General features: G+C 35.4%; 1 protein-coding gene across 11 annotated transcripts in view; it reads left to right on the forward strand.

Annotated features, from left to right (window-relative positions):
- Window positions 1-26,292, forward strand: part of DMD (dystrophin) — a 958,404-nt gene that overhangs the window by 807,372 nt on the left and 124,740 nt on the right. For all 11 annotated transcript variants that reach the window (XM_032193124.1, XM_032193145.1, XM_032193154.1 and 8 more), the window contains one exon: window positions 22,142-22,220. In XM_032193124.1, coding sequence (XP_032049015.1) covers window positions 22,142-22,220 — 79 coding nt within the window. The remainder of the gene's footprint in view (window positions 1-22,141; window positions 22,221-26,292) is intronic.

A 26,292-nucleotide genomic window follows, 5' to 3' on the forward strand; every position in this document is an offset into this window, starting at 1 on the left:
GTATTTTTCTCTTCTTGTATGTGATGGGCATTGTTTGTTTTTATCCGACATGAACTTTTGTCCCTCTTACTATGTCATGTCAGCACTGGCTTGTACCACTTCAGAACAATCACTCACAAGGCTTTGCAGGGTGCAGTTATGTTGAGGTTAGTTGTGATGCCCAGGGAAACCGATCAAGTAAGAAACTGTGTTGCAGAGGAGCAGGTTCAGAGAGGTAGGCAGGGGCCCAAGACACTTTAATTCTTTTGTAGACTTTCAGAGGCGCCTACGCATTTCCAGCACAGCATGTAGCTCCCCTCCGGTTCCCTGCTCTGCTCTGAGAGATGTGAGTACACAAAGAGAGGCTGGAGCCCTACACATAATTTGAGCAGGGTGTGCAACTATTTAAATGAAATCGTGTATTGTGTATCCACCTTCTCCTATGACCCAACACTATGAGGAAAGGTTAAGCATTCCTATTCACTGTAGGGCTGTGTCTACCTGAAGAAGAAGAAATATGTGATGTATAAATTATACTAATCATTTCTATATAATTATAATTAATTCAAATTTGCATTGCATTTCTGAACATACATACGGATGATCATAATCTTCCAGTGAAAGTACTCAGAATTTCCAGTAGTATATGCTTTCCTCTGATTGAAATCATTTCCACTGCCCTACATTTCCCTTACGACTGAAAAGTGAATTACGTTGACACTTTGCCAAAGAGACGGCTCATAATAATTTTCTTTTCCTTCCCAACACCTATTGCATGCATCAGTTGCATAAATGGTAATTTGAAGCCTTTTTAGCACAGCTGGATATTTTTCATTGATTCTTTTCATCTGAGCATCATTCATTAGAGTTCCTTCATCTTTTTGTCTGCAGTGCACTTTATCTACAGAATACTGGGATTTGTACAACAAAATAGAACAAAAAGTACAAGGACTTCAAGTCCTTCCAGTGTCATATTAGTCAGGTTATAAATTTGAGCTAGAGCAAACAGCCTCATTTGCTTTCCTTCCTTAAGGTGCATATTTATCTTAATTTATTCCATACTGACAGAGAAACTATAAGAAGTAGCACCTGATTGTTTCAATCCTTATTCTTATGGGTTATGTTTATTTTGGAACTACCATTCCACACGTTCTTTTAAGTATATATCTATATATACTTGCTGGCATTTATGAAAGGCTTACTTTTCAGTGCATATGTGCATATTATGGTCTTTGTCCCACAGCTTCAACTTTTCCATATGGATAACTATATGTATATATAGAACTTCCAGTTTTCTCCTGTTCAATTTTAGGAAAAAAACAACTTTGCCATTATGACCAACACTATTTTGTCATGAAATTTGTACTTAAATGTAAGTTTGTAAGAACTGAAATGTTATTGGGAGACAACAACTAAGCAGTTGTTTGCTTTTTTTCTTTCTTTTAATAATGTTGCTTTCTTGTTTGGTTGTTTTGCAAGATTTTAGTTTTATGTTCCAGGAAATGAAACCACATTTTCTGCTCAGATTTGCTACTAAAAACACAGAAGTGGTGTATAAGTATTTAACATGCATAATATAAATATTTGACTTAATCAAAGAAGATAACATATGTGAAATAGAATAGTTACTGCTTAGGAGTAAAAAATATGCTTTCTTAGAAGTGTTGGAGTGAAATTTTAAATATTAGTTCAACTTTTAGGATATCTTCTTTTCCAAACATCAAAATAATCATTTAGCAGACTTCAGCAAGAACACTTACCTCTAAGTCAACATGGTCAACATCTCAGAGCTACTTTTTATGTCAGCAGCATCAGCTGATTGCTTTCATACAATTAACTGATGGGAATACTTGGCTAACTGATGGATTTTTGAGTAAAAGGTGGATAGTCTTTCAGTACTTTTTCATTTTCTGTCATTGAAATTTATTTATTTATTTATTGTGGTACAGCAGGTTGCTTGAAGTGAAATTGATTGCTATGCATTCTTAAATGGGTTCAGAGAAATAAACAGTAAAAGTAATTTTCCATGAGGGTATACTGTAATACATAAACCAAAAAGCTAAGCAGGATATTAGGTTTATGAAATCAAGAGCCATATTTCTCAACAGTAGGAAGTACTACTAAATGAACCAAAATAACTTGTTAAAAGAAAGTCTGAAGTACTGAACAGCATCATCATGATCTCAACCTACTTGGCCAAATTATTAGATGGGTGGTGCTGCTGCTGGAACGGTTGCTGTAGTTTAAGTGTCTCTGATAGATGATGTAATGTCTGCAGTCTGTTAGGGCTATAAAATTACAAATCCAGAAATTGGTCTTGATTGTACTCTTTCTGAAAATAATATGCACCCATTTTAAAGTCTGTTTCCTCTAACAAAGAGTTCAAATATTTTATATTACCTGTTTGTTATAGAACGTCCCTAGTTGGTAATTATAATAGTGTCTCTTACAGTAATATTGGAAAGGACTGTATTTCTCCTATGCCATCAATGATATTTATCATAAGCAATTTCATACTTTCTCATTATTAATTATTGTCACAAGCTCTTTAAGCTCTTCTGGAAGTTTTTTGCTTAATGCCCCCCATGTCCAGATTGATTTCAACTATATCTCCTGTTCTTGAACACAGAGCAAGATGCCCAAGTCTGGACATTTATTAATATTCATTGTTAACATTTTGTTGAACTCAAAAAAGTCAGGATTCTAGAAAAACCTCAAACCTGCAGTTTATTCTATAGCTATGGAAAATTGCTAATGTAAAAGAGCTTTGCCTTTCTACCAAGTATGAAGCAGGTACCTAGCTACAATTAATTGTGATGTTTATTTCGTTTTGCCTTTGAAATAATAATATTCAGGTCAGATTAATCAGTAACATGCCTTGTGTGTTACAAAACTACGTGGTCTTATTCTGCTTTACAAAAGGTTGTTCGATCCACAGAATTTTCTTAACTCTGCTTCCTGGTGCTTATTGCTATTCCATTCAATCTTTTTAATTCTCACTGATTTAACAGAGTATTTCTTCCCTCATTCTTTACTTCCAAGATCATAGTCCGGCCAATAGCCAGACCTAATACAATCTTAAGGTGAGATGTGTCGTGGTATCCTGAGGCAGCTCATATTGTATGAAATACAGTTTTCAGAATAGGACTTCTAGTGTTCCTAATAATGCAAGGAAATCAGTAAGTAGATAATTCAATCTCCATTCATACATGTAAATAGAATAATTCTTAACTATTAAGGTACGAATATACGAATACTTTAAATAGAGATACTATAGCAAATATGATTATATTGGAGAATTGTTAGCTGCCAGTATAGCAGTTAAGAACTGTTTCCCAATTAATAAGAAAATATCACTTCTGTTGCTAAACAATTTCAAGGGCTCATAACAGCGACAAAACTGGCACGCAAAATGGTTTTGCTGATGTAGGAATTGAGATTTGTAGTGCATTTTCTCAGGGGAACAATGTTTGAACAAGTCCAAGGTTTCATTTTAAAGCTTTAAAAGTAAGGGGAAAAAAATCTACATTAAAATTGCATCCCTTGACAGTCTAACTTAAATTTGAAGGCTCTCCTCACATTTCTAGTGTTATTGATTCTATCTTGAACAGGAACTCAGACACAAATGAGTGATTATATACCTCAAATACTTGGATATACCTCAAATCTGTAGCTTTAGATGATGTAGTCATGACTGTGTACTAAAAGAGTACGTAGTCAAAGCTGCTGAACATATACTGGATTTAAGACTGAAGAAAATGTTGGTATTGGGGCGTATTAGTTCTTTGTTCAGTGCATTAAATCTCATGCAGTTGCTTGTGAAAACGAAAAAAAAAGGTATGATATTTCATCAAATATTTTCCAAGAAGGCCCTCAGAGATCTTCATACAGTTCAGAACTTGGCTTCACAAGAATAATCTGCAGTTTCTGGTAGTCTTGTTGAAGCAAACACAGCTAAAGTATCATTTTTCTCTTGCTCACCAATGTCCTGTACTTTTTATGTACTGTTCTGTATTTAAGAAGGCCATATTTTTTATAAAGTTTTCCAACCATAGCAGGAATAATTTAAGTTCTGGGATGATTTAAGAAGGAAAGAAATTATTGTATACAATATTGTAAACACACACTTTGATGTGTATGTTTATACACACATATCAAAACAGATTTTCTGAAACATGGAAAATAGGAAAATAAGTTGGAGCTGATAAGCAGGTATATAATTTATTCTTGCAGTGCTAGGCTATAACAATGGACATAAAAATGAGTGCCTAGGAAATAAATATATCAAAATTATTTTAATTTGAATAGTTGCATCTGTATAGATGTTGAACTTGCCTGCTTTAGTGGGAAGTGTTTTAGGATATCATTAAAAATCACTAGATTTTTATTTTCCAAACAGCAGGGGAAAAAAAAAAAAAAAAAAAAAAAAAAAAAAAAAAAAAAAGAGTCAAACTGGTCAAACTGTTCTGCAGTATAAATTTGATGGGTAAGAACTGTTACCATAATACTGAATTATGTGGACTTCATGAAACAAAACCACAAAATGTCTTTGTTGTAGAACAATGATTGGAGTTCACATACATATTGGTCAGAAGTGAAACATCCTACTCCCCATAAAAAGTGAACATGAGTGGGAAGAAAAGTAATTTATTTATTTTTTTTTAAGAAGCCTAACCTGTAAGTTGCTGTTGTAACAGTGGTTGCAGTAATTTATTTCAGTTTTACTTTTGACCACACTTTAAAGAGCATGGGGCTTGAAGAAGGTGGCTCGATATAGCAGGCAGTGCATATTTTAAATATACAGGGAAGGAAGAAGGAAAACACAGAAGGCAGGATAAAAAAACAAACAAACAAACAAAAATGCTTAAACTCTGAAGACCAACTCAAGATAGGAAGGATGTGGTAATATGAAGCAAATGTCAGGAACCAGAGTGTTCAGAAAGAGGGAAAACATAAAAATAAAATGATGGTAGTGAGGAGAGGGAGGAGAATGAGAGTGAGAGATCTTCTTGCTGGCATTGCAAGTCTCATGGCAGGAAGTATTTGTCTCTTTCTTAGATATTATATACTCTGCTTTGCAAATTTGTCTTTCAAAAGGATCTGAAACATCATGAAACTAGCACTCTTCAAGTACAAGTTGTATTTTTCCTTTACTGAATTCTGTACCCTTCAGATATTTGATCCTGCCAGTTGATTTCTTGTCTTATGACCAGGATCTGTATTCCTGGTTTCTCACCTGTTTGTTGTTGTTTTTTTTTTGTTTTTTTTTTTTGGGTTGTTGTGTTTTTTTTTTTTTTTTTGTAGTGGTGGATTTTTTGTTTTTGTTGGGGGTGGGAAGGGGAGAGGGAAGTTCAACAAGTTTGCTGTTGTTTTCTCAAACAGTTGTTTTGAATGTTTGATTTGGGATTTGTACCTACCTTACAGCCTCCTGTCTGCCCTTGTTGGCAACCTGAAACGATCAAAATTAGCTGGGCAAAGGCAATTACTGATGATCAGAGTGGAATCTGGCTTCTGCAGCCAGAAAGCAGTTGCTGACACATAACTGTAGGCCAGCATTGCTATTCCAGCAGAGTGTAATCAAAGCACTTGTTTGTTCAGAGGAATTTTACTGCATGGTGAAGCTAGTGATTGAATAGACTGTCTAAATAATGCCTTCTGACTTAGGTTTCGTTGGGAGTGGGATTTATTTATTTATTTGTTTGTTTTGTTTTCTCATGACACCGTGGCAAGCCTATGGAAGTTGTGAAAAGACCTACCAGAGTAGAAAAGAAAAGATATAATAGGATCTGCAGAAAGCAGAGAAAGTAAGTTCTAATGAGAGAAAGAGAAGGGAAAAAGAAAAACCTTCAGCAGTGTGGTTTAACTTTTTTAAAAAGAGACAAATTTAAATAGGTTTTGAAAATGTATGTAACAACTTGAGAGTAAAAAAAATAAATAAATAAAGCAAGAAATAAAGCTGGACTGTGAAACTCTCAGTCACATTCCCTCTGGGTTTATTATAATAGGAAGAAAAAAAAAAGTTTAATGTGCATAGTGTGCAGAGTATTACAACTAAGGACTGATAGTATTGATTCAAAATAGGCAAAGAAAAGCTAGCACAGTAAGTTACAGAAAGGTGTAACAGAAAGGTTTCATAGTAAAATTATTTTTGTTCCTGGAGATTTTGATTAAGTTAAAAAAGAAAAAGAATATGGGTACGTGCACACACACACACATAGAAAACAGTAGTTACATATTTGTGTCTTCCATTTGTAAACTTCTGCTCATGAACTAATTTCTTGTTTTAGTTACACAAGACTCAGTACTACATAATTCCTTTGCATGTCTCTTTCAAATGTGTAAGTTCATTGTAGCAGTATATTACAGTATATTGAACAAATATGATTTTGCATTTTACAAATGATCTATTTTATTTGAAATAATTTGTCAAAAGCTTACAGAAGCTTATTTCTGCCTTAAGATTCCTTTAGAAATTGCAGCCATCCTGACGTATTAACCCTGTTTGTTCTTTGGACAGTGGGGTTGCTCACCTTGTTTTAATGTGAACTGATTGATTTTGCAGTTAGATGATCCTACAAAAACCTTCCATAATGGGCAAGTGACCTCTTCTATTGTCATGTACTGGTGGATTTTTTTACTTCTAATAATCCCTGAAAACAAATTTAAGTCTCAGAAACATTAATGCAGTTTTATATGAAAATATGGCATCCGACCTTGTAAGATTAAAGCAAATAGCAACTTAATTGAAGGTTTTACTGAAAGTAAAATCAAGTCCATCCTTATTTCTAAAAGTGTATACATGGTTTTAAGGTAAACTTTCAGAGAATTTTAAAATCATTTTATAGAAATAATTAGGATCTTCCATAGAAATCACTCAAGATTTGAGTTATAAGAACTAATTTACTATTTTTCTCTTGTGGAATCCTTTCTAGAACAAGTCCTTTGTAATTAAGGACTTTGTAAATTATTTGTAATCACAAATAGATATTTTTTTTTCAAGAGAATGCTCATTTGTTCTCTTTATTTGTCTAACTGGAAGGCCAACTGAAAACCTGTCACTGTGATAACTATAGCTTATATGTTAGATATTCAGAAAGGGCTTCTAACTTAGAAAATTTGAAGTTTTGTAATTGCCATTTAAACTGCCTGTCGCTGTATTATATGGTGTCATTATAAAGATACTACAAGTTCAGGTTTCGAGGCTGGCTTCAGATTGTGCTGGAAGTGTTGTCTTTGCATTTTTCCTATTATTACTTCTTGTTTCACAAACACTTTGCTTGCACTGCACTCCCCTCCAGCTGCACTTCACCTCAAGGATCTCCATGTTCCTTAGTCTTAGTTCTCCAAAATCTCTTCTATTCTTAGATTTCCCAAATGCCTGCTTCTACAAACAAGTGAGTAATAAGGCAAGGCTAAATGGAGTTAAATTATTTACTTGGGGGGGGGGGGGTGAAGGGGAGGGAGGGGAACAAAAAAGTGTTAAAATGCAGATAGCTGTGCAAATAAGGTGATAAATTGGAGAGAGTTTTCTATGCCATTTGGTAATAAACAACCAAAGTGGTTTTTAGAATGTGACTTATTATCTGGTTGAAGGCTATGTATTTTTCATATTTGAGGCCGTGCAGATAGATGATAAATGCATTTTAAGTACTCTACTATGCCATTTATGCCCCAGAGCTTGTTGCATTCATTTTTGAGGCAAATGCAAGAAACGGTTTAAGGTTTGCACTAATGTGTTTGAAGTCAGTGAAACGTCAGTACTCGGTGCAGACCAGTTACTCTTTTCCTGGAAACCCCAAATGCCACTTCTTTGCTTTCACCTCTTCCTGCAGGATGCAGGTCAGGGCCCTGTTCCACTGGGAAGGTAGAACCATCCTCTGCTCACAGCAGGGTCTGCACCTGTGGAGAGGGTAGAGCCTGGGAAGCACACAAAGCTTTTCAAGAGTGTTTTCAGATTCCTCTGGGACCTCCACAGGCTGATGGTGGTAAATAAGGTATTTGGCCTGGCAAAAAGAGGGCTAATAGAAACAGATTTCAAAGAAGTTAGCTGTGTCATATTACTGGAATTATTTGAATAAAATTTATGGCACTTACTGAGTGGACTATATGGGAATGCTTTTTTATATGCATGAAGTGATGATCTTCTTGAAGGCATCCATATACAGTGATCTTTCATGCCAGCATAACTTTCAGCCTTTACGTTATACCATCCTACATTCTCAGTAAATATCTGATGTGTATGTGTGTGTATCACACACACACACATATACATATAATAAGCACCTTTTATTCTCAAATAGATTAAAGTGTGGAAATAGGAGAATGTATCTTTCAGTTTATACTAGATAGTGTTCTGCATCGCTGTGGCTGAGCAGTGTGGGCCATATATAACATAGGTTTTGCTTTCATGTCACTTAAATTTAACTTACAGCTTAGAAAGCATAAATATACAGATTTTGACCAGCTGCAGGGGGCAGACAGCTCTTCTCACAAGTCATATTACACTATTATAGGAGTTCTGCTGTTATTTTCGATCAGTGTAGTATCAATCTATCAGCAATTGTTTCCATTTGAACTGTTATTTGCCCAGAGTCATTTTGTTATCTTCCAGTGTGCTATATGCATGTCTTCCCTAGGGAGAAAAAGAGGCTTTTGTGCAGAATCAGGATCTGTAGTTGTATACAATGAAGTGTCAGATAACAGGGAGCATTAAGCACTGATCATATGGATGCTCCCAAGCCAGAGCAGCTGCTGGGATATACATCATTCTGCAGAAGTCATTGAGACTGAGAGGCCATCTTTAAAAGGTTCATTGGACAAGAACAATAAATAAAAGTTTGTTTAATCCATCCATTCAGTAATCTCATGAAATGAAGCTTTTCTTTTCATGTTGTGTTGGCACTTGATTGAGCAAGTAGTTTTAATACAGCTTGAAACAGAATACTGCATTCTTGAGCTTGCCAGATGTAAGAATATAGATGAAACAATCCAATAATGTGAATAGATCACATTGTAATTAAACAATACCCATAGACATCACCTTACTGGTTTCAGCCTGTGCAGCTAAAAAGGAAACCAAACAGGTGATCCATCTGGGGAGGTTTGAGGAGTGAGGATTATTTGGAGTGAATAGATTTATCAGTATGGGTGTAACTCTAATTCTCAAAGAGGAAAAGGAAAGGAGAACAGAAAGTATGAAAGAAAAGAGATTAATACAAGATTAATGCTACTGCTGCTGCACATAGAATCCTTTATTAATTGTTATCATCCTATAGTGTCCCCCGGTAAAAAACATTTTTGTCTTGTCTTCCACATTTTCAAGTATTTTCTTATATTCCTATTTCTTCATGTATTCTCTGTGTCTGTCTTTCCCTGTATACCTTTTGGCTTAGTAGTACCTGTGAAGGAGCATACTCAGTCAAAGTAATTCTTCATCTCTTATTTATAAACATTACTATAATATTGACAGTTTTATTATATATGTATATTAAAAAAAAAAAAAATATTTTCACTGTGTTTGGGGTAGTGATATGGGTTTTAAAGTGTGAAATGAAACAATAAAAGAGAATGATGATGCTCAACAACAAATTACGTAGACAAGAAAGAGAGGAGTGAAAAAGCTGGGACTGAAAATTGAAGTCTCTTGAACACTGATAGAATGACAATACCAGAGTTGTCAGAGGGCACTGCTAGTGGAAGGGAGTTGAAGATGGTCAAAGAAAAACTTTGAAGTTAAAATCAGCTAAGAGTACTGCTGAATGCAGACAATACTGCGTGTCATCTCTCCTTCTTTTAGAAGTATACAGGATGACATGTAGGTCTGAGCTGTGGATTTCTTACTTGCAGTCTTGAGCAGTTACTCCCACAACAAATGCTAGTAAGGACACAGGAGATTCACAAATCTGGGGAAAAGGAGCAATAAAACTAATATAATAAAAGACCAATGAAACTAAACCAATGAAAATGTAACTAAAACCATAAAAGAATAATCCTTACAGGTACTCAACTGATACTGGAAATTACAGACATATGTTCCAGGACAGCTATAAAATAAAATATCTCTTGCATGACATTCTACATACAGTTCCCTAAGTCACCAAAGATACCCAAGATTCCCCTTGGCACAAAAACTGTGTGTATTACTTGACCTTTCAGAAGCAAATGGCATTTTCAGTGCAACATGACTTTTTTGTTGTTGTTTAATGAGAGAAAAAAGTAAAAGCAAAACAAGCACATTCAAATCTTGTTAAAAGACAGGAGTGCTCAGGGATGAATTGCAAAACATTAACAAGAGCATTCACAGGATGAAGTATAAAAAGAACGGATTTACAGTTGTTTATAAATATTTGTAAACAAAACAGTAAGGAAAGTTATTTCCAAAACATAAAAAGAATAATGAACATAAATAATAGTACCTTAACACAGAAGGAAAAGAAATAAAAAAGGCCACAGCAAGGTCTCATTTTTATGTCTCTACTGCTGCTCCTAGTAAGGAGACCTAACTGTGGCATACCTGATTCATGCATGCCCCAAATATGAAGAGAAGATCTTTAAAAGAAACAGATCTATCAAGCAACGCTGTTAGGGAAGGAACAGTAGATAGAGAGAGCCCCAAATGACTAATGTTTTGGCAACAACAGCATAGTAATTAATGTTTCAGGTTTTTCCTATTAGATTTTTCTAGAGTATCTCTCTAGATTAGGGATAACAGAGTAGTCACACAACAGAAGCTCAGCTAGAAAAATGCAGGGGAAGGGTGAGGGCAGCATCAATACAGTGCTGCAAAACATTCTTCTGCCTCTAAAATTCCTGTATATGATTTTAAGAGCCACCTCAAGAATGTATATGTGTTAAAATGGCATGCACTGAAATCTAAATGTACCACTTTTTTCTTAAGTGATGGGAGATGTTAATGACCTCAAGACAGGATCTGGAGATCAACACCCTGTACTGCCCTGCTGCAAGCTGCTTTTCTGTAAGCATTCAACAGAAAATTTAATCCCCAGTACATCTTTTGTGTTCTTACTGAAGCTGATCTTTTCTATTGTTTCCTGTCCCAGTCCAGACACACTTGCTCATATGAAACAGTAACTTTTCCAATGAATAGTGTCAGTGAAATCAGAAAGACTTCCTGTGGAATAAGATACTACTTAATACAAGTGTGACTGAACAGAGAAGAATGCACCTTTTGAAACTCATTTGAGATAGAAATGGGAGAGGAAAAAATAACAAGTTTGTGCAGTCAGTCACAGAAAGTACAGAATCACGTTATTTTACATATGGTATTTTAAAGTGGTGTATTTCACATCTTGTGTTTGTTTTTTGTTTGTTTGTTTTTAAGTTGCTGAAACCCTCTTCATATGTATGTAGATGTATGTATGATGAGAATAACTGGGGATTAAGAGGAAGTGAGAGTGAAAAAGGGTGGAATTGAGTTTCTGTCAGATCAACATTGCCTTTGTCTTAGATTTGCGGAAAATATGGGAGATGTTTCTTAGTGTAATATGCCAATGGCTTTTTGAAATTCTGGAAACATTATGACATTTTGAACTTTGTGTGTGAAATAGTACATATCTTCAGCTTTAGGAATGCTCTGTTAGACTTCATGCCTTCACCCCACCCCAAATCTGATTTTTTGTTTTGGGGAGCTGAAATTTCCTTTAAGTTTGCTACAAGAGTAGGTTGCATAAGAGGTGAAAAAGTGATGATTGTGCTTGAAGGAAGTTTCCTTCTATTACTTCTGAGATTTGAAAAGTAGGTTTCTCCTAATTTTTTCCCAATAGAATGCGAAGAGCATGTATCTTCACATATATGCTGCTTACAATTAACACAAATAATCTGGAAGGTACGTGGAGGGATTTTTTAGCACAATTAAATCAGATCTAGTAGGACTAACATAGCAGAAATCACTCTTTTCATAATAGGAAAATAGAGGACTATCATTTCAGATTTTGAGAACTCCCTTGAATAACATAAAACTTAGTAACAAAATTGTGCTCAGGACAGAATCAGCTGTACCCAAGTCTTTCCTAGCAGATATTGTCTGACCTGTTCCCAAGGACATCCAAAGAGAAAGAAGCTAATGAGGCACACTTTTCAGTTCTCAGTATCGTTACTGCTAGATTTCTTTTTTTCTGATAGATCATAAGAAACTATATTGATTAAATTGAAGGTCATAACATCTTGTCTATCTACCATGGACATGGAGAACAGATTATTCTAGAGAATTCATTGATTTGCTGGAGGACTTGTCCCTATTTCCTGATTTACTAAGACTTCTGTTCATCAGTTTAACTGTAATTGCTCACTCAACCCTTCTCTGTATGTCACCATCATTCTTGTTCATTTCCCTTGTCTCTCTCCAATTGATTCACATCTCTCTTGGTTATGGTGCCTACAGGCGATCACAGTATACCTCCTAAAAGTCTTACAGATGCTAAGTAATGCTGAAGGACAGAAAGACTGTTTTATATATATATATATATATAAGTAATTTTATGTGTAGAGATTGCAGTGTATATACTGCACATGCACCTTGGTTTCAAAAGTAAGATTTGGTCTCACAAAGAATCTGAGCCATGCTGGGGTCCATAACAGATGGTTTTACTTACTACAGAACATATTCTGTCCCTAGTGGCAGGTGCCTGGTTCCCACTGACTTTGAAAATGTCAAACTGCATCAAAGTTAGATTCATTTTAAGATCAATAACACTCCAGAGGCTCAGTGTAGCATATACATTTTCCTTACTCCTTTCCCCAGCTTACAACACTGAATTGTGTACACAGAGTTTCAGCTTTATGCTGAAGGCAGGACAGAAATCACTGAATCCTATAGGTCTGCATAGTCAGAGTCACGAGGAGTATATTTTGTGGGGTTGTAGAGAAGATATATAAAGAAGAGGTTTAAACTAGGAACAATATGGGAGAGAGTTACCAGTAGCCCTGTGAGAGACTGATGGACAGGGCTGATGAGGAAAGGTCCTCCAGTGATGTGAACAAAAGGGAACACAAAACAGGGCTTAAGCAGGGTCATCTTAAGCATAGGCCTGAAAGCCAGGAATTGCCTCCAAGGCACTTACGGGAAAAAAAAAAATCAGACCATCTGGGAAATCAACATGCTGGCATGCTTCTCTGAAGTGCCTGTACACTTCAGAGTAGTGTATGCAGTATGGGGAATAAATATGATGAGTTAGAGATTTGTGTGCTTGGCTGTGATCTTATTGGGATCATGGGGGCTTGGTGGGATGGTACCCTGGACTGGAGTGCAGCAGTGGTGGGATAGGGCTCTGTACGAAGAACAAGCTGGGAGAAAAAGGAGGTGGAATTCACCTTGATGTGAGAAGGCAGCTGGAATGCATGTTGCTGTGCCTGGGTATGGATGATGAGCCAGCTGAGAGTTTATGGGTTCGGATGAAAGGGCAGGCCTGTATGGATGGCACTGTAGTGGGTCCTACAACTACATGTCAACCTGACCAGGAGGAGAAAGTTGATGAGGCCTTTTACAAACAGCAAGAAATAGCCTCATGCTGACAGGTGAGGGCCCCTGTGGGAGACCACCTTGATATCTGCTGGAGGAACAACTCAGCAGGACATTGGCAATCCATTAAGTTCCTGGAGAGCATTAATGACACCTTCCTAACATAACTGATAGGTGCTTTGCTGGACCTTGTGCCCACAAAGAAGGAAGGACTTATTGGGAAATTGAAGGTCAAAGGCAGTGACCTTGAGATCGTTGAGTTCAGGATCCTGAGAGGAGGGATGAAGGCAAAAAGCAAGATAGATCTCTGGACTTCAGGAAAGCAGTCTTTGATCTCTTCATGGATCTGCTTGGAAGAGTCCCATGGAGGGAAGAGGCGTCCAAGAAAATCAGTTGATATTCAGGGATCACTTTCTCCAAGCACAAGAGTGGTCCATCCTGAAGAGCAGGAAGTCAAGCATTTTGCCAGGAGGCCTGCATGGATGAACAAGGAGCTTCTGGCCCAACTCAAACATAAAAAGGGGCTATGCAGAAGATGGAAGCAGGAACAGGTAACCCAGAAGGAGTATAGAGACACTGTCTCTGTGCATATACAGAGATGTGGTTAGGAAATCCCACTTGGAGTAGAGTCTAGTGAGGGATTTCAATGGGTGTTTATATTGAAAGTTGTAAGTGGTGCAGTGCTGTTCTATGAAAAAAATAGTTGCAAAGTAGCATCATGTGTAAAATAACTTTATTTGCATACTGTAAAATTTTGCAAGGAATTTGGCAGAAAATAGCTCAGGTGACTGATTAAATTACATGCAAAGGCAATGATAAAAGATAATTAATATGGCTGAATTGTCAGGAATTGATAAATTCTTGACAAAACTCAAGAATTGTAGAACTTTATTAATAAAGTACTCAGGAGTGGAGGACTGCACAGCAGTTTCTTGTCATTTTCAAAGGTTGAGATCCTCCTCAGCTCGTTTCACAAAATGTTTTACGTAGTACACATACCAAAAGTGCATGAATAGAAAGGAGGAACATATGAAGGCTAATCCACCTGTGAATCTTCCACCAGCATGGGATGGCTTTTACAGAAGCAGTGTGATGATTTGAAATGCTAGGCCTCCCTGACAGAATATCTTTTATTTGAAACAAGAGAAGTAATGATTTTTAACAGAACTGTTTCCAAAAGATGTTTGTTCTTAAGATTTCACAGGGTTTACAAGTGTTTTATTTTCTATATTTTAAATGCATTTGTTATTTAAACCATAAGACATAACTTCCTTTCCTTAGGCAGAGATGTACACAAAGTCTGAAGTCCACTGATTTAGGATTATAAAACAAAAGCCTAAGAAGCAATGGCTGATTATTCACAGTAGACATATTAAGTCAAGGGGATTATGCCTTTTTTCTTTTCTTTTCCCTTTGTTTTTCCTCTTTTCTAAGCCTTTGTGCCCTTAAGGGTTTAAGATGCTTCCTGAATTTTTATTACATTTTGTTCCCTTGTTTCATCTGAGGATTAAAAAAATAAAAAAAAAAAAAAAAGCAGTCAAAGTGTAATACATGTATCATACTCAATTTCAGTTTTTTTTTTTGTTGTTGTTTTGTTTTTGTTTTGTTTTGTTTTGTTTTTGCCTTTTTTCTTTTTTTCTTTTTTTTTTTTTTCTGAAGGGAGAATTGTGTAAAGTCACTCAGATTTCAAGCAAGCATACAGTCCTACCATGACCCAGAGATCTTGGCATTGAAATGTGGTCTTTGTAACAACTGTAAATTCACATGGATAATATTATATTTATCTTTTTCTTTTTTTTTTTTTTTTCCCTTTCACCTGGAAAGTAAGCACATGTTAATTTTTACATTCAAAATGTTTTAGATTACCAAACTCTTCACCAAGAAACGAGGTGTCTTTTCCTGTGCTTTAGACTAAGTCAGTATCAAAGCTTAAGCCCGAAGTTCAGCAGCCAAGAACAATGACTATCAAGTACCTTTCCCCTGGCTGTTCTTCAGTAATAGCACAAAGCGTGCTTAAATCCATCCTTATCTACTAATGTATGAGGAGCAGCGAGTGGCTGAATTCAGCAGCTATTGGAAGTACAGTAGATCAGATCTTCCTGTTTATTGATTTGTAAAGAACAGCCTTGTTTGGCAGCTCTGAGTCAGTGAGAGGAAAGAAAGTTTTTCAGCTATTGAGGGGAGAATTGCTGCGTAACATTAAACAGGTCTTGTAGATGCCAGTTTCTTTTGATATACAGGCAGATTGGATCTGATTGGAGTCACGGTCAGGAGGCTGTAGAATTGCTACAAATATGGCAGGGGAATTAAAGGAGTGTTACTTTAATAAGTATTGTGTGTATGCACACTTATTAAATATAGGAAATTGCTCTTCTCTTTTTATGAGAACAGCCTTTGGTGAAGCAAATTTTTAAAAAAGAGATTGTGTCATTTTGCTGCTGCATTAAATATACCCATTTAAATGGCCAACTTCACCTCCCTTCTTTCTCTGCCATTTCTCCTCAGAATCCCAAGCATATTCAGAAATCTTTTTTTTTTTTTTTAATTGTGTTCACACTTTATATTTTGCACTTTTTTAACCACTGATCTCAGTTCTATTTTACTCTTTTTTTATTTGTTAATAAGCATTAAAAATTGCTACTTTCACGCATATATATATATATATAATATTATATTATAATTATATATAAATTGCCATCATTTTGGGCAGCCTAATTGTGTAATTAGCGTCTATATATTATAGTGTGTGTACCCTCAGATGCCCTTACTAAAAGGATCATTCCGACCTCAGAAGAGTTTATGATATATTCTTTCAAATTAATAATAATTTAAAGAAGTTTTACTCAAAAGTAAATGTCTAACTTCTTTGAGGGGGATAGGTGAGACCTACCTGATTTTCCCACTGCTATCATTGATAGAAAGTGAAGTAATTTGACAAAATGGACTTAAACGCATTCCCCTGTCTGAAGCTGTGTTCTTGGTGAATTTAAGAGACATTCTAATATTTGTTTATGTTTGGTATATGTTTGGTATATGTTTTATTCAGAACTGAGAACTTTCAGGGAAATCTGTTGACAAAAAAGTTTTCTTATCTTTAAGAAAAAAAAGGGGCGGGCATTATTTTTTCTGCATTTTATGCTGGAATTCTAGCACTTGGCTAATGTGACTAACAATGATGAATCAGAAAGAGGGAGAATTGAAAATATTTTTTCTTATGGTATTAGTAATCCCTCAACAAAATAGCACATGACACTATGAAGTGAAGACACTATGACAGCATGATTTCACTAAGAAATAGGGACTGTAAAGGCTGCTGTTCTTTTCCAGGAGCACCAAGATCTTTTTTCCTAACGAGAATGTAAGTCAACTTGGGAGGTGCAGATGTAACTAAGTGTGCAGAGAAAACATGGAAAGAAAAAACAAAACAAAACAAAACAAACAAACAAAAAATATTACCTTAATTTGTTTTGCAAATTACGGTATTTCTAGAGACATCCACCTAGAAATAAGTAAGGGTGAGTCCCAACAGGGACTGTTGTATGTAGATAAAACATACATAGACATACAAAGTACAATCCTATAGTGTTCCCATTTACTAGTTTCATGTTTTAAACCGCATATTGACTTTTCAGGTAATGTCACTGGTGTTACATGTGGAGTTGTTGTTTTTCAAATGAATGCAGACAAATAATCACTCTATCAACAGAATGTATTCTGCACACTGAAGCACATACCTAACCTTTTAGGAGAAAATCACAAGTTCTTTCAGTTATGGCAGCTAGATCAAACTGCAAAAGGCTAAGGGATGCAGATTTATCCCCCATTTTTGTAATACACTTTATTTCCTTGCTCATCAATTATTCTGAGATTATATATATTTATTACAAACATGTTATGTTAATGTAAGTATTAGAACATGGAGAAAATTATTAAATCTTTTTACAAGAAATAACCTTTGCATGATGGTAATGCTTTCAAGCAGGAACAGATGAGTGTGCAATGTACGTTTTTAGCTGGTTCACTGGTAAACACAGCAGCAGTTGAACTGTACTGTGCTATAGAACAGCAAAGATGCTTTTGATACAGTGTCATCTAAGCAGAACTGTAGGCATTTGTCTGTGCCTTTTTGTGCAAGAGTGTGCATTCACACAGTTATCATTCAGAGTGTGAAAGCTAGAAAAGCCAAATGCAGTTGCACTTAGATTTATTTGCATGCTAGATCTCACAAAACTCTTCAAGAGACATTAATTGAATGTCTCAGGAAGGAGATTTTAAAGTAGTGTTTAACAGATATCTAGCATTAATACTGAGTGACAGGTACTTTCTGAGTACGTGGAAAATATTGAGAATCAAAACACTTAATTTTCTTTCTTGATCTAGACCTGTTTTGTAGTCTGGACATGAACACGAAGTAATGCTTTATTACATTTTTTATAAAAAAATGCTCAGTTAAAACCTAGCAAAATTAACAAAAATGCAAGACTGTAGTAGTTGTCTCAAGTCAAATCCAATAAATCCTAATTTTGATTTCAATAGAGCTGTTACAAGTGCTTTCAAGGTTAGATCCCTACATTATAGAAAGTACCTAGAAACTGTTCCTAGCAAATGCAAGATATAGCTCTGTGTATGTTATCATCATCATTTGTTTATCTGAACCTTATTATACATTCAGTTCACATGGCTGCACTCAAGTGATGGGAAACAGAATGTGTTTCATCAAATGTTTTAAAATTCTCCTATCTTAATGGAGAGGAACTTTAAATAAAATATTTTATTTGTTTGTTTAGCAGAAACTTTTTATATTCTATGTCAATATCACTTAAAATAGTGTAGGACTGTTTATATTAAAATCCTCAGCTTCATGTATAATGTTTACTGCATTACTGTGGCTCCATCATTTATGACTGAAAGAAGATAAATGCAATGCAAAACAATAGATTAAATAAATAATGGAAATTTCTCTTCAAGCAAACATTTTCAATGAAAAAAAAAAAAAACAAACAAACAACATTTCAAGTATCCTGATCACAGAACTTGATGTTTGTTTTAAAGACAAAATTGGATATAAACAGAAGATTTTGGTCAGTTAAAACCATTTTCTCATATCTTGATTCAAATAATGCAATAGCTGACCTTTTAGAAATCCAGTTATTGATTTTTCAGTAACATTACCTGTGGAGAAATACTATAGAGAGTTTGATCTAAAAGATAGGCTAGTAACTGGTAACAGTGCCTTTAAAAACAGTGGTGGTTTTTTTTTTTGCATGATAATCTGACTAAGCTGATACTAGTAGGAAAAGACTACTGAAGTCAGAAGAGATCTTGTTTTCTTTGGTTATTGAGAAATGTGGTGATTTTTTTCTTGCAAAACTTCACTAACATTATGTATGTTTTCTTGCATATAAAGTAAGGAAAATAAATACTTCAATTGGTTTGAAAATTTTGATGTTTTCTTCATGCACAGCTACAGTTTTTCACATTTTTTTTCTATGTAAAATTGCACTTGGTTCAGTACATAGCATAGGCTACTATATTTGGAGGAACTTATTTCACTTTATTCTGAAGAAATTTAATACAAAAAATAATTTAAAATTCAGGAATTACCAATTGCTTGTTTTTAAAAATGAAATGAGAAGTGAGAATATTTTTTTCAAGAATCAAGAATCAAGAATAAGCTATGAAGACCCAAACCATTCTATGATTCTATAACTGGAATATATAATTCTGCCTCTCCTGGTAGTTAGGGTATAAGCCACAAAGCCAAATCCAACTTTGCTTTTATTGGACCAGTCTTCAATTATTGTGGCTTCAAATTCTGTCATTTTGGCATTTACATCTTAGTGTTCGTAAAAGTCATGGAGACTAACTGCAGTAATATTCTTTGCTCTAGCATCAACAGAGAGTCCATATTATGGCACCTAGAAGGTTGTATATGATATGTAAGTACATCAATAATTGGTACTTCCTGGTAGACAAATGGAATAACTTTTTCAATTCTGAAGTGATTGTTCCTGGAAAATATTCTGGATTTTTGAATATTGATTTTTTTTTCAATCTATTGATTTTTTTTTCAATTGTTTTGTTCATCTTTGAATTGACAAAATATACCTCTAGACAGAGATATTTCCAGGCTTACATCCAAGGTTGTTCAGCTTGAAAGTTTACCTTGGAGTGTTTAGGGTATTTTTTTCTGGATATGCATATGTGACTAAAATTCTCAGTTTTGAGCAACTCAAAACTTGCCTGGATATTCTGTAGTGATTGTCATTCTCAGCTTTGCACACTTGAAGAAAATGTATGGAGCTGGCAGTGGTCACAACCACCTAAGTATTCCTGTAGTCTATGCTGACTGCAAACTGGATGTTGTCATTCTCATACAGGAAACTGCTCCATGCTGGCTATTTGTGGAGATCTCATTCGCTTTAGAGATTCTGCATGTCAGAAAGTACTTTTTCCATCCTAATTGACTTATTGAAAAGTAAGTGCTAATATCGAGAAGTCATCTCACATTTCTTTACTAACCAGCAATGACCTACTAACAAAATAAAGGCCTGTTATGAGGTTTTTGTTTTGTTTTGTTTTAATAGGACTCTACAGAATATATATAATCTCATTTACATTTTTTTCTGCATTTTTTTTTTTTTACTGGTATGTTTTTCTTTTATGTATATTAAAGATTATCTACCTAGTCTTCATTGAAAGATCATTTCTGGATTGAACATAATTTCACATTAGTTTATGCTTCAGTAGCTAAGCTAATGAATTTGATGACCAGAAGCAGTTCTATCATTGTCTATCCATGTGCAGACTTTGCTATCTTTTATCTATACTGTGAATTAAATGCAAACTCAACCCCAAAGTCATCTACCATCCATAATGGTACCAGTCAGAACTAAGTGATGAAGCACTACTTTACAGAACATCTCTCCATGCAATTCACTCTAAATTGTCCTTTAGATTTCTTCTGCCCAGAATTTCGGAAGTTTTAGAGAGTTCAGCCTCTTCCTCGATGTATCTAATTCTGTATCTAATCAGGAATAGTAAGCAGAAAAAGCACAAGTCACAGGACTTAGCCTCCCAGTAGGTTCACCCTAAACCTACTGGTATAAATGTTCCTCTGAGTAATTCTATGTTCAAGAAAACAGTGGAAATAAGAACAGAGGCCTGTAAGAACAGAACATTGTAATATTCTAGTAATATGCAGCAAGGACTGACAAAAAATAAAATAAAATAAAATTGATTGTTTCTGTGTATATGAAGCCAGAGGAGAAAAGAAGGTAGAAATGGAGAAAGCAACAGGGAACGCATCTGAAAAATGGCTTGAGGGGAAAAAAAAAAAAAAAAAAAAAAAAAAGAGGGGGGGAATTTTGGTCATTTGGTTTTAAAACTGTAAAATAAAATAAAATAAAATAAAATAAAATAAAATAAAATAAAATAAAATAAAATAAAATAAAATAAAATAAAATAAAATAAAATAAAATAATATCCTGCTGTTAAATTTCTATTGTATCTCCTGAAAAAAAGATTTGGGGATCTGGGGTTTGTTTGCTAAACAAACACATTCATATCAATTCCTTCATTATTTTTTACTTCTAACTGAATCGCACCTAATTATTATAGAATTGTTCCTGCCTCCACCAACCAAAAAATCTGTGGAAGTTTTAAAAGTGTGGATTGCTTTTTACTTATGCATATTCTTTGTTTCTTGGTATTGTATCTCACAATTAAGACAATAAAAACAGACCAATCACCTTCACCTTCTGCTTTGCCAAGGTTGATACAACACTTTTTCTTACAGGCAATATTTAGGTGAATCCAATCCGTATCAGTTTATCAGTTATTTTTCCTTGCTTTACCTGACCTTAGATTTAGGCCTAACTTAACTGATGGTGTCCTTTTAGCATAAAGTCTGTAAAGCTGATATTAGATATCATTGATACAATATGGAATCTTACAGCAACTGCCTGCTCTTGGCTGCTTGCTTGATGCATAACCATACTGGAATTTTCAAGGGTAAAGAAGGAAACCAATCTTACAATTACATCTATGCTTCTATGCAGTGCAACAACCCAACAAAGCACTAAGAATAATATGTTCCTCTAAGGACATCTTTCAGGGAAGAAGGGGCCAAGGGGATAGGAATTCACCTAACTAAAAACACAGATAAATGTATGAGTGCAGATGCACTTTGCCTTTTTTAGTTAGGCATTATTCTAAAATACAGTAATCATGTCCACACTAAAATAGGTTAGTTTTCTTATGCTGATATAAAACATATAATCTCGCAAAAAGGATTTTTGCAGTAGCTCCAGTAAAAGTATTAGCTTAGATAAATGTTTATGGCTTTAGTATTGGCAAGCAATTGTCTTATTCTTTTCAGGTGCATATAAGTCAGGCCAATTTGTTATACCTTTCTTTATCAACCTGTTCATTTTTAACTTGTTCTAGCATTGGTTAAAGTTGGGGTTGGGGGAAGAGGAAGTAAAAATCTTTTTTTGACCTTCTTCTGAGAAGGACACATTAAATATCAGTTAATCCCTGAGGTTTATAGATTGTTACAGGAGCTTTCTTAAATTTAAACAGAATGTTCTGTAATGAAAAAAAAAAAAATAAAAAAAAGTATCTGACTATAATTGCTGCTTGTTACTTGTTTAGGAGAAAGTCATTCTACTTCTCTGTTCACAGGTGGCCATCGATGAGCGTATCAGGCAACTGCATGAAGCTCACAGGGATTTTGGCCCTACTTCCCAGCATTTTCTTACCAGTGAGTACCTTCCCAATTTTTCTTGCTCAGCTTGCATACACAGCTAATTGATAATTTTTGTAGCCATGTGCCAGCTATGGCTGCTCTGAATTTCTATTACAGACCATATTAAAACGTCTCTTCCCTTCCCGGGAGCCAAAGATTGCTAAATAAGTTCACATAGTCCAGGGTAAAAGGAAAATGTCTGCCAGTATCAATTCTATTTGCGTATACATCTGTCAGTGCCAAGCTATTCTTCACTGTTTGAAGATTCCCTTCTAGGAATAGTGAAATAATATGATAGTGAAAAATGTAAAAGTTCCTGATGATTGTAACACAGAAAGGATTAAAAATAATAATAATAAAATTAATTTGCTTTATCTGTTTGAGATCAGAAATATTCTACGCCAAAAATAAGATGTGCAAGAGAAATATTTTGTCTATAGGCTTTGCAGGATTTGATCACTTTAGCAGAGTAGTGAGAAGATCAAAACCATAGTGAGAAAGTTGGTAGAAGGATAGCAGTTAAGTAAACATTTTACAACTCTGCATAAAATATAATTGCCACTAACTTTGCCAGTAACATTCCCACTCCACCTCCACACACTCTCTTTCATCAAGGATGTTTTGAAGTACACTGAAAGACAACTTGAAACACCTTCAAAGCTCCAAGGCAGTGAGTAAAATGAAGCTTCTTAAAGGCCATGTCTTCTCTATTGTACTTCAATTAAGGAAAGTAAACAGTAAAACTTTATTTAAGAGATTATATCAGCAGAACAGAACACAGTCACAGGATAATGGTCTCCTCCATGCAGAGGGACAAGCTACCCAGACATCAGAGATAGATGTTATTGTTATTGTACAGCTACATTCAGAGTGGGGTAGAGGACAAACTTTTCTTCATCTGACAGTGCACTGTAATTTTAATCGGTTAACCGTTTTTCTGCCAGCCAAAGAAAAAGACAGTGAGGAAAAAACAGAGGCAGGGACATCTCAATGGAGTGAATTGCTAACTTAAAAGAGAGTCTATGTTGTGCCATATAAGCACAACAGAGGTGCACAGTAGTTCAACCTTGCATCTAATTTTATCAAATGTTGGGTCTGTGAAGAAAAAAGAGTGATTTCCGTAACTTCTCATACTTTTGCAAAATGTTTTTTAATTAGCTCTGAATCACTGAGAATAATCTATCTACCCAGTATAAGTAAGTGCAAGTCAGATATGCCAGAATGGAATGTATGAGAATTATGGGTGTATGACATGAATGGAACACATAAAGAGATACCTGTTTTTCTTATTTGATGTACAGTTTATTCCTAGGGAAAAATTAATTTCTCACAGAGAAAAAAAATTGTTAAGTGTACATTAACCAAGACTATGTTGCAATATGCAAGAGTGTCCTAACTGTGTTGTGCAACTCACGTGACAGTTACTACTTTGCTGATAGCACAGATGAATCAAAGTTTCTCAGTTTTATAGCCACCTCTTTTATAGCCCAACTACCATCAGCAGGGCACTGAGACACTACTTCTGTGCTCTAGCCAGAGTCAACAGGGTGGAAATCATTCTGGTCACTTCTCATCACTTGAGGATCACTTTAGGAAATGGAGGCAGGGGAAAGCATGCTGGCCTTGGAAACAGCCAAATCACTGAGAAAAAAAAAAAAATGGGCATATGCTTTCCATGTATTTGTTTGCTTGTCCTCTCTTGCTTGCTGTCTTAGATGTTTGCAAAATATGTGTCCAAATACATATTCTCAGATGTACCTGCAGAAGTTAGGGTTTTGAAGTGATGAAAATATCTATCAAATCTTTCTCAAGTATATATTCAGTCACTGAAAACCACCAGTGATCAGCCTCATGTTTCCTAAGAATCAAATCCCCAAAGTATTGAGTTCCTCAGTATCATGTACTATTCACACTCCCGAGGGAAGTATGCTGTTACATGCTTTTCAGGCACTGTCTCTTCTGTGTCCCCATGCTGATGGAATCAGATCTATTGGAGAGAGCTTTTCAAGAGAGGGATTTCTTGAGACTTTGCCATCTAGCCTTGGCCTTATTTCTGTATCTGTACATTTAGGGATGAACAATCCCAACATACAGATTGTAGACCAGAATGGGGCAGGTCAAATGGAAGTGAATTAACAGCTTGTAAATGATCTTTCAGTGCACTGATGGCAAGCAGAGTCCAAATGGGATCGGTCTAGCTGTGAAAAGATGAAACATGATAATTCTGCTTGCTGGATTTATTTTATATCCTCAGTGCACAAAATGTTTTTATATAAGGAGCTGAGGTACACATAAGACCAATGAAAACTGTAATAAGTATGAAAAATAAGTGATTTATTTTCTATTTCATGTCTAATTTATATCCCAGTGATAATCAGTTCATCCTCTCAAACTCAGCATCAGCTTGCCCTCTACCATAGATAGTTGCACATCCTTAAGTGTGAGTGATGATCTTCAGCTCCCAACTGTGTTTATGTAATAAAAATTATTCTTTTAAAAGGCAAGTGGTGCAGGATCTCATATTTATCATGTCCTTTTCAGGCAAGAAATCAAGTGGTAGTTTCTGTTTCTAAACACTTACAACCTGTTTCAAGAGGTATTTTTATAGCTGTTTCTAAGAGATGGGAAGGGTGGTGTGAGTTAGAGAAATAAGGTGTGAAAAAAAATCTCCTTTGTGAATTTTAATTTAGGGGCGATTTTTCCCAATTGTCCTTTCTTGCAGTTCAACCTTCTCTTTCCACTCTTTCATCTTGTAATTGAGCAGGTGACAGTATTAATCTATACCAGAACATAGGGTAATTCAGACATCTCTTGGTTGTGAGTTAAAGAAGTAATGATAAAAGAGCCAGTGTCCACTTGTGTTTCTCTACCAGGACTTTGGGCTGCCCTCAGCTTTGAAGGACTCTCACCAAAACTGGCCCACACCTCTCTGCTGGCAGGTGGGCCTGCCCCTCTCCAGCCTTCTGCATTTTTTTTTGCTGGGCTCTCTCACCCCAGCCCTTGGTATTCCAATCACTCTGTCATGCTTCCCCAAGATCTTGTCACACTCTGCCAGTCTCCACAGAGTCCCAGCTCCTCTTCCATTTATTCCTAGCCACCTGGCCAAGGACTGAGCCTATCACCATTAGCAGGAATAGTTGTTATAGCTGGTAAATGTATTACATGTGCAAGACATTATATCATGAATTCACAGAGTTTGTTGTTTTTGAAGGTTTTGCTGTTTAATTAGAATGATATAAATCAGGATGTGAAAAAGTAGCAAAAAAATCTCTTTTCTATTAAAGAGAAACTGGTAAATATTTAGCAAAGTCATTTAAATGTCTGTGATTCCTTCATGCATGGTGGTGCTTAATTTGGAAGCTATATACGCTAACCGAGGTGTGAAAAAGGATACCTGCAATCCCACTTTAAGTGCAAATTTTAACATAATGCCAGCTCCAGAGTTTTAATGACTCTTCTGGAATAATTTTACTTTTTTGACTACTCCTTTATTTGTATCTATGATACTGCCTCTCACAGGGAATAGGATTCATTGTCTCTTGTTGGAGAACCCACCTATATTGTCAAAACAGTATTTCTTTTTTTTTGAGATGCAGTAAATGAGAGGTAAGATTGATGTCAGATTGTTTTTAATATCATTTTCTGTGCTAACCAGCCAGCAACCAATTCTGTTGTGTTTTTTGTTGTTTTTTTTTTTAATGTAGTAGCTCATTCATGTGAATCATTTGTGAGCACTAAAAAACAGAAGGTATTACATATTTTAAAAGCCTATACAAACCTTGTAATTTACTGTCCAGTGTGAGATCATCTGTTAGCATGTGTAGCATGTCAATGAAGTGATGCCATGAAGCAGTGCTCAGATATAACTGGTAGCTACCTACAAGCTCGACCAGCAGATCCCAGGTTCTGCTTGTCCTTTCCAAGCACTAACCACTCAAAGAACACAGACCTTTGTCACAGCAGAGAAACTGGAAATAAAAGAAACAGAAAGAAATTTAGATTTGCAAGTCTGAAAGGCTTCTTTACATCTAGCTAACATTTTGTGACTTTTATGTCCCAGGCTACAAGCATCTGCCACCTGGATGCA

Source organism: Aythya fuligula, chromosome 1 (genome assembly GCF_009819795.1).
Source record: "Aythya fuligula isolate bAytFul2 chromosome 1, bAytFul2.pri, whole genome shotgun sequence".
Lineage (NCBI taxonomy): Eukaryota > Metazoa > Chordata > Aves > Anseriformes > Anatidae > Aythya > Aythya fuligula.